General features: G+C 36.5%; 1 protein-coding gene across 3 annotated transcripts in view; it reads right to left on the bottom strand.

The window, feature by feature from the left end:
* The window catches only part of Mindy3 (MINDY lysine 48 deubiquitinase 3), a 72,531-nt gene that overhangs the window by 49,405 nt on the left and 13,104 nt on the right, over window positions 1-10,022 (bottom strand). For all 3 annotated transcript variants that reach the window (XR_003711050.1, XM_028764831.1, XM_028764832.1), the window contains exons 3-7: window positions 9,380-9,440; window positions 7,505-7,678; window positions 4,481-4,532; window positions 3,485-3,599; window positions 1,007-1,080 (exon numbers count right to left, since the gene is read on the bottom strand). Coding sequence is in view for 2 of the 3 variants with exons in the window: in XM_028764831.1 (XP_028620664.1) it covers window positions 1,007-1,080; window positions 3,485-3,599; window positions 4,481-4,532; window positions 7,505-7,678; window positions 9,380-9,440 (476 nt within the window). In the remaining variant the exon portion in view is untranslated. The remainder of the gene's footprint in view (window positions 1-1,006; window positions 1,081-3,484; window positions 3,600-4,480; window positions 4,533-7,504; window positions 7,679-9,379; window positions 9,441-10,022) is intronic.

Genomic DNA, 10,022 nt, shown 5'->3' with positions numbered 1-10,022 from the left:
CTCTCTCTCTCTCTCTCTCTCTCTCTCTTTCTCTCTTTCTTTCCTTCCTTCCTTCTTTCCTTCCTTCCTTCCTTCCTTCCTTCCTTCCTTCCTTCCTTCCTTCCTTCCTTCCTTCCTTTCTTTCTTATTGGATATTTTATTTACAGTTCAGATGTTATCCCCTTTCCCCATTTCCCCCCTACCCAGAAACCCTCTATCTCATCCCCCCTCCTCCTGCTTCTATGAGGATGTGCCCCCACCCTCCCACACACTCCCACTTTTCTACCCTCGAATTCCCCCACACTGAGGCATCCAGCCTTCAAGGGACCAAAGACCTCCTCTCCCACGTATGCCCAACAAGGCCATCCTTCACTACATATACAGCTGGAGCCATGGGTCCCTCCCTATGTGCTCCGAGGCTGGTCACTTAGACTCTGGTAGCTCTGGTTGGTTGGTATTGTTGCTCTCAACCTTGGGGCCGTAAACCCCTTCAGTTCTTTCAGTCTTCTCTCTAACTTCTCCATTGGGAACCCCTTGATCAGTTCATTGGTCTTAACAGCTAAGGCAGAAACATGTAAAAGGAAAGACTTGAGCGAGAATAGATTAATTTCTCTAGTCTATTGATTTGGGTAAAATAAGCTAAAAAGGAAAAAACTAGACAAGATTTGTTTCAACTCTAGAGGAAACTAACCCAGATAGGTAAGAAAATATTTATTTCTAAGTTAATGTGGGTAAATTTAGACTTTTTAAGAAGGCCATAAATGGATATAAAGAACACTTTGTTAAAATTATTGCCATTAATAATGTCAACAAGATACTTGTCATCCTAAGAGTCACGTGTAAACAACCTGAAACTGGATGTCAACACTGGCCACACACAGCAAGCACTGACTGAAATGAAAGCAGTACAATGCATGTAGCACAGGGCCAGTCAAGACCAAAGACTTCTGCTACCAACACACTCATCAGAGAACCTCCCACTCCTAATGCCTAGACTTAGTAAGAGACAGCAGACTGAAGCCATTACCTGCCATGCCCGTACACAGGGTCTATCAAAGGTTCATTTGCATCTTCAATTGAATTCTTTATGTTTTCAATGCCCTAAAGAAACCAAAATTTTATTAACTTCATTTAATGCAAAGGATGACCAGTTTGGACTGTATATTAATAAAATACTGTTCAAATGACCTAGACTTGTATTTGAGATGGTAAGAAGTAGCTCCCCAAAGATTATTTTCCATTTTCTTTCGTGGGCTCTATGAAGGACACTAAGGGACTCAGAGGTAGTATGTCTAATGTTGATTAAAGGAACAGAGATAACAATTTTCAAGAGAGGAGAGGAACTCATTTAATACAAAAATTAGTATTTATTTAACTTCAGGATAAATTAAATTAAAATCTAATATACCTACAGAGAAAACTAAATTTAATTTAGGTCATTAAAAAATTATAATAAAGTCATAGAGTTTTGAGTTTAGATAGAGATATCCAGTTAAATACATGAGAGGTATAATAAGAAGAAAATGGAAAGTTTACATATGACTATACTTCTCCCTCAAATTGGTAATTCAAATATACAGTAACAAAATAAAGTATCAGTTATGAGAACAGGCAGTTTCTCATTTCTTAAACACTACCTCCTGATACCTTTTCAGTCTTAGAGAAGGGAGGTGGAGAAGCACAGGAAGAGCAGGGAAGTGACATCCACAGCAATGTTCACCTAAAGTGAATCACTGACTGTCCTATTAGAGGCCGAGCTACAGGTGGATTAGACAACCAGCAATCAAAGTGTTAAAAGGTTGTTTAAGGACCACAGAGAAAAACAGAGAGCTAGGTGATCCTGACTTGTCATCCTACAGAACAAAACAAAGCAGGCTATGACAGTGTCAAAATGCACGGTGGGAAAAAGGCAGTCAGCGGGCAGAAGGGGCACTTTAGAGAGCAAGGGTTCAAAGGTATCCCAGGGAATGTCTGACATAAAATGGCTGGGATACAGGTCAAAGGTCAGGAATATGGGGAGCATCAGAATTTGAGGCATAAACACCGTCCAGAATGAACAGTTCATGAGGGTGCAATACTTTAGCCCCTATCATTACTGCTACCCTAACCACCCGACCTCATTCAAATTGGCCTCATTTGGTCAATTTCTCTTATAATTTATTCTTGATTATAAATGTGTTCCCTTTTCTCCTCCATTCTATGGTCACCATCTTGTTTTATTTAGGCTTCTACTACAATAGAACTTTCTCAGTTTCCTTGACTCTAGGTTTCCACTTACCAAATCTTTTCATCACAAACTCTCACTCCAATTCAGGCATCTTCTATCCACACAATAAGGTCTTGTCATTTCCATATTAAACATTGTACTGTGTTCCAATTCTGATGATATAAAACCTTAAGTACCTTTTACACAATTCACAAGAGACCTCTTATATAAAAGGTGTGAATGTCACCTTTCACAGTTGTCCCTAGGTATACCCCACTGCAGTAGACTTGAAGTATTTATGAGCCCCAAAACTGGGCTATACCCCAGTACCTTTCTTCCTTAGACTTGCTTGTCCTATTGTTTGTAAAAACTCTTCTCATCTATAAAGACCCTACATACACAAAATGGTCCTTACTACCAAGAGCTTGCTCTTGAGTCCTGACAACAAACTAAGTCATACTTTCTATTTTTCCAAATGTCTTTTGCATGTAATAAATAAAATAAATCTAAAAACTAATGCCCCAAATCATGACCATAATAGAATTATTAATATGCCATTTTTATAATGAAAAATAGAAAACCTTTATAAAAAAAAAGATGTCACATACCTATCATACAGAGTCAATGCTCAAAAAACATAAGAAAAAAAAAGCTGATTTAAGACAAGGTATAATCAGGAGATATTCCAAGTGAGATTGTAAGGCCACAAGCAATTGAAATTGACATTTGCAAAGAAGACAGGACCAGAGGTGTGCATGTTGGAGTTAGGTACAGAGAGGTAAGCTGAGAGAAATAAATAGCTACCCACAGAAGAAAAATAAGAACAATTACATAGGACCCAGGAAAAGACTCTTCTGGAATTCTAAATTTCAGAAGGAGAAAAACATGTGAGAGAACACATAAAGACGAAAACAAAATGATGACAGAAAATGCTTTTTTTTTTTTAAATATGAGAAACTAGCATAACAATTAACAAATAAATCCAGAAAAAGTAGGCGAAAGAGAGTCTCTACAGGGGCTAAAAGGTCAAGTGTGAGAGACACTGCCAAGACCAAAGAAACCAAAGTCCACAAGACCTGACAGTGTTCTATGATTAGAACATTATCAGTCCCCTCTGCAGTCTGTAAGGGCAGAGGGGAGGAGAGTGTGGAAGTGGTTAAAGAATGAGTGGAGGCAGGAACAAAGTCCTTAGGAGCCACAAGAGTCTTACCCTGGATGTATAGACATCGGCAACACAGGTTCTAACAGCAAACAGGAAAAACAGCACTGAGCTAAGAAAGTAAATTGTCTTAAACAAACCTTTGTCAGTAATACAGAATAGAGAAAAAGCAACACTCCAAATTTGTTTCCCCACATTGAATATTGGTCCAAGACAGCATCTTTTAATTCTGATACAGTTCTGAATGATCTTTTTCTGGGGGGGGAAGAAGAATTAAGTATTAATATCCTGATTACTCCATTCATAAATGGAAAAATGTTTCAAATTCTTACTCATTACTATATACAAACAAGAGATTTTTATTAAGTATCTTCAAGTTCTAAAATCAAAAATTTAGCTACGGAAAACAAAAACTACCACTGACAGCTCCTACCATATATAACCTAGTCTCCCGAGACAGTCTGAGCACTGTCAGGAGCCTCCAGGTCTTTTGGGTACAGTACCTGCCCCAGTTCTTCAGTCTATGCAATTATTTAGACGACAGACTGGCCCTCTTCAAAGAGGTGTTCAACAACCAGAAAACTATTATTAAAGCATGAAAGCTCTTCAACAAACATCTGAGAGCTAAAACTACAGTATACATTTGGGGCTTCTTCTAAAAGAAATTAATGTTAAATTTCAAAGTGCCACCTATAATTCTGTCAACATAGCAGCCTCCCTTTAACTTTATAATAAAAACTTTGAATGTTTGGATAAAATATGGATGCTTTTAATGAAAATTACAGGAAGCATATTTTGGCAGAAAAATGATTCAAGTATTTAGCTCACTACAAATGGGTTTATATTCATTCAGAACAGAAAAACATGATAAAATGAGTTTTTTCACTGATAATGATAAAGACATATTTGATTTAGTGTTTTGAAAAATGTACTTAGTTACTTTAGGACTTAGATCATATACATGTATATATTATTTTTAAATTTGAAATCAAATAAGTGCTCAAACATGGTATTGTCAGCTCATGTCTCAGTTAAGAAGTGCTATGCCTATCTAAGGATCTTTCCACAGTATGAACATACTTAAAATGGCAGTTTGTCCACAAGGTAAGTATTTTAAATGTTTCAATGTTACTTACTGAATTAATGCATGAAATCGCTCAAAGCCAAGCTCTTCGACAGCCAAGGCAGCTATACATAAAAGACACTTTTCAGCACTACACATGGCAAATAAATGACACAAGATACACACAGCAGGCTGTAAATACTTTCAAGCAATCAAAACATTCCCTACTTCTTATTCCCTTATAATTCTCAGTTTATAATTCTGAACTTTATAACAACATGAATTTATAGTTCATCATCTTAGTTACTATGGTTATAACTAAAATGGATATAGTACTGAGAATGCAGAAGGGTTACTAAGTAACGAACATCTCTGTACAATTCAGCTAGGAGAGCATGCAAAATAGGAGGGACTACTGCCTGTTTGTCACACATTGTCATGTGTCCTGAATTTAAAATAATGCCCTAGTTTATGGATAACAGTAACCATCAGGGCTATTCATCTTCGATACAAACTCCTTAAGATTAGCGCTCTCTAATTAACTGCATATACTAGGCATCGCACTGAGACCACAGGTTCAAGGACAGATTTAAGTTTGTTTCCTCATTCATTCATGCAATCAGCAACTGTTAAGACTGTATTAGTAAACTACAAATTTTAAATATTTTAAAGAAACCAATGGAAGCATTTAAACAGATAGTATTTATTAAGGCTTTACTAAGTGCTGGCCACTCTTGTGAGCACAGGCCTCCCTCAATTAGAGGTCATAGCCTCATCCTCTTCACTTGTAAAAGAGGGAGCTGAGGTCTACAGAGGAATCCTAAGAGCACCAAGCTCTAACCAGGACTGAAATGTAGACTCAGTCTTGGCTTCCAGAAGATAATGTCTTTTAAAATAGCTAGTCAAAATGACTACTTTCTTACAATGAACAATTTCATGAAGCAAATCATAGTAAGTCACACATTTTCACTAGAGATTAAAAAATGGTTATGAAATCAGAATTAAAACTTTTATTTCCAATTTAAAATATCACAGTATATTAGCTTAATATAGCCTGATTTTAACTTTTCAATGTTTCAAATAACTTTCTAAAATCTTTAGAAGCTTAATTTATCTTTTGGTTTGGGTGGGAAACAAACTGAAATTGAACCCAAGAATTTACTACTGCAAACAAGTGTGCATTACTAACAAGCAAAAAATACACACACCACAAAAGCCAATGGAGGTAACGCTGTATACAATGTGATAACAATGAGAGAAGAGGATTTCACAATAAATTCTGAGGATGAAATAATTCTATCTGACCTCATCCAAGTTATACTGTTTTATAAACTGTTAATGCTGCACTGTAAAGTTACATAAAGAGAGCACTTTCAAGAGGCAAGCAAAAAAAATATGGCTTAGCAGTCAGAAATGGTGGGAAATAAAGACAAGAGGTGGACCACAGCTGGGAATAAAGAAAAACAAGTAAAACAGATTGTTATATGGAATAATATTTCAATGTAAGTTCAGTTCAACTGTCAGCATTAATAAAATGTTTTAAAAGTATATGAAGTTAAAAGCATATTTCAAGTATGGTTTTATGTCATGTTTATTTTTAAAATGAAGCATCAAGTGAACTAGAAAATCCTACAGCACGTCTTTTTGGAGGAGGATTCAATCAAACATGGCTATCTAAATTAGTGATGTAGGTAACAAACAGTGTGCTATGACACCCTTCCCTCTAGAGCATGCCAACGTGTTAGCATGGAAATGCAGCACCACCCCAGAGTAAGCAGATGGTATGCATGTGATGCTAAATACAATGCTAACGTAAAATGCCAAATGAGCTTGAACACTTTGAATGGTTTGAGTGTCCCTTTCTCAATATTTAGTATCTCAAATGGAATTATTAACATGCTTACATGCCACACAGTAAAATTTACCAAACATTTAAAAGTGAGTCTAAATGATGCTTTATTGTCATCCTTTTTAATAGTTTTCATTTGTCATTAAATGTCATTACCAATTCCAAAATAAATTCTTTTTGAAAGGCAATGTTTTAAAGGTCTGAAAAGAAACATTACACAACTGTTTAAATTTTTAAAATTATTTCTTGCAAATGTGTTATAAAATTTGCCAAGCACAAGCTGTTCTAATTGTAGAGAGGGAGAAAGTGTTTAGTGAAAACACGGGAGTTTCAGCTCAGGGGAGGCGACACTGTCTGTAGACAGTTCCATATGAGAGTGATACCCATCACACAATCACACAATCAATATTTACTTCCTAATGTCTGGTATCTATCATTTACAAAATCATTTTTATATAGAAGGTAGTGAGTTTGTTCCAGTATACATGGAATAAAGTACTTATTCAATCTACTTATTTGGGAACTAACAATTATCAAAACTTACCTACTAGCAAGATTACTCCTCGAAAGCAAACCAATGAACAGCTCCTCTCTAGTTTCCCTACCACCAGAAGTCGTCACTTCATTTTGGCAGCGTTTAGGCCACTTTTAAGAATGTTCAAGTGTGTAACATTTATGAACGAGAATAGGTATTTTTGTGTTATTTAAAATAAAGAAACTACATCAATATGTGGAAAACTTAGGACATAAGTAAAATGAAACTAAAATTACCTTAGTCCAAATATATAACAACGTTCAAAAGGTTCAAGAGCAAAATAACAGTGTTTAATTAAGAAAACATCTCCATCTTTTTTCTAGAAAGCAGCTAAGGATATTTAAGCATTTCATGGTATAGAAAGTGCCTCTCATCTAAAGAACACTGTGCACTTGAACCTATAGCATACAGATAGATGTTCTTTAGACTTTTAAAATCAAAGTTCTTATACTCAAAGGAAATTTCATCAAGCAGAAGCTAGCTAGAATTATTTTTAAAATGCTTAAGAGACAAATGTAACTCTTTTTTGCAAAAATGCAGTCTTACGCTAAATAAAATAATGGAAAAGGAAATGGAAAATATTTAAGATTACTAATTAAAAACTTAAGAAAAAGTATTATAAAAACTTAAAATATATTCTCTTCGCAATTTTCAACAGATATATTAAAACAAAAGAATAAGAAATTACTTCGTGAAATAAAAACGTATCTTACAAGAAGAATGCTCCACTTGGCAACTAGACTGTGCAGGACTCCCAGAAATCCTAGCAGCTTCCTCAGGTGTCCTTCCTCTCAACCATGAAACCAAGCAGTAAGATCCAGAGCTGTCACAAGCACTTTCTAAAATATCACACAAGGTATGACAAAGGAGCTCCTTCTGCTCGTCCTCTAAAAATAACCAAAGGATAAGTTACAATGGTTTGTCTGGAAAAGAAAATCGAGTCATGAGAAACAGTAAGAATGCCTCAGCTTAACAATGAAAATCAAGTGTTCTAAGAATAAGGAAAATCCATATAACCAGAAGACTGTAAATTACTCCTTAAAAGAACAATGTGACTAAAGATTAAAATATTATCACTTTAAATACTGGCATCAGTTAGAAGAAGACTGAAAAGTGCAGAATTTAACATCATGAGAAATAACAAGCTGGCCATCTCTGTCTTGAGCACCTCAGCACTCAGCTCCCTTTCCTGCAGAATCAAATGTGAGGAACAACAGGGCCCTGGGGACCTTTGCTCTCCTCATCTGCTGAATTCTGCCTGACCGACTTACAGGAACAAGAGCAAGGCAAGAAGACACCATCAGCACACAAACCACAATCCATTACTGTAACAGAAGCAACCTCTGCTCTGCTGCATACAGCAGAAGCCATACACCATCCCGCAGTACGCTGAGCACAGCTGTTTTGTTGAAAAACACAAACAAGGCCATTTCTCCAGAATCTGGGCAGTCCCTCCCTCTTTCAAGCGGTGTCCCCTCTCCAACGCACTAACACACTCAAACTTCCAAACGAAGCCTGTGTAATTGCATCTTATGCCACACACGTCTGTCTCTTACAGTCAGTAATGGTTCCACTCACGTCGTATCACAGCCTTCATGACACTATGATGATGGTTTTCAAATTTGTCAAAGAGACTGTAGTTTTAAGGAAGAAATGTTTTCAGCAATTAAGAGTCATGGTGATAACTGACTCTCAAAGTTTCTTTACTGAACTTGTATATTTCATATTCACACTGAATATATGGCCAGGACTCTTTTAACTCCTCAGTTGAGGATCTTGAGGAGATTCTGCAGTCATGGGTTAGAACAAAAGCTATTATGTTCTTATACAAAGCTGGCACTGTAATCTCCCGCCTTCTTCTAGAAGTGACTGTGAGGCTTACAAGGAATTCTGCAGCTGAGGGAAGATCTTTGCAAATTGCCAAGTGGAATGCAAATGTTTGTCATTGGGTGACATCCTGTCTCAGTATTATTCAAACTGCAGAAACTCTGATAGCTTCCTCTGCAACGTAATGACTTGCAGTGTTCCCATTTAATAATGCATTATAATAAAAGATAAAACAAGAATATCCAGTTCTTTATTATCAGAGCTCAGTAAGGCAAAAAAAGAAAACCGGAAAGATGGGGGAGGGAAGCCACCAACAACACAGAGGCATGGTGGTGCAAGAATGTAATCCTAGCAACAAGTAGTTAAAGTAGAAGGATCACGAGTCTGAGGATAGCCTGGTCTACACAGCAAGTTCCAGGCTAGCCTTGTTATACAGTGAGACCCTGTCAAACTAACAGCAGAGCATATGGGTATTCATTATGGGTATATTATCGTCTATAGGTTAAGAGAAATAGCCATTTAAGCAAGAGGCCTTATTACTTGTAATACTCTTCTGTCTCTTATTAAGAAAAATCTGAAAATGAACATTTTAAAACAAAGTCACTATTTATGAAATTTTTTGAAACATTTGAGAAATAATATTCTATCAATTGTTTCCTACTGAAGACAGACTTTTTAAAATGAATTACTAACAATAAATGCAATGTGGAGAAGGTTTAAAAGAGAAGACTGAGGAAAGACTTTAAAGCCAGCTAGCATACCTGAGCAATCCCGCCAGGACGACTTCTCGGAGGAAAACAGAAGCTTCTTCAAAAGAAATGCCTTTACACAATTAAACCGACAGTTAGAATGTGTGGTAATCACAGCTCATGCAGCTCTTTATTTATAGAAAACCTTAATACCATCTTTCTGATCTTTTGAGTAGTCTTATTCAAAGTCTTCCCCCACAGTCAAAAGTCAGGGTATACAGATAATTTACTTAGAATATACTACTATAAACTTTGCCCCAGATTCACAGATTACCCATCTCAGATACATTCTTTCTAGTAAGTAGAGAATCAATTCTCAGATAGATAACTGGATTTATAGAAACCTAGTAATCGGTTCACATAGTCAAGGTTTACAGGAATACCTCTACATTTCTCTTGGATTCCTGGGTTAAGAGACATCTAAATACAACAATGGTCCATTCTTTCCTGTAGCTCTGGTCTGTTATACAGAGAATATCACTACTGGCCATCTGCAGAAACTTAATGAAGCCCTGTCTTAAGCTAAAAGACAAAAGCACCATGGATGAAACTTGTTAGTAGAACACTTGCCTACCATGGTAAGATTATGTGCTAGATGTCCAGGGTCGGGGGGTGGAGGAGGTAGAAGGAGAGGAGAGGAGAGGAGGGGAGGGCA

Source organism: Grammomys surdaster, unplaced genomic scaffold, assembly GCF_004785775.1.
Source record: "Grammomys surdaster isolate TR1022 unplaced genomic scaffold, NIH_TR_1.0 146, whole genome shotgun sequence".
NCBI lineage: Eukaryota > Metazoa > Chordata > Mammalia > Rodentia > Muridae > Grammomys > Grammomys surdaster.
This window is presented reverse-complemented; position numbering and strand designations above follow the sequence as displayed.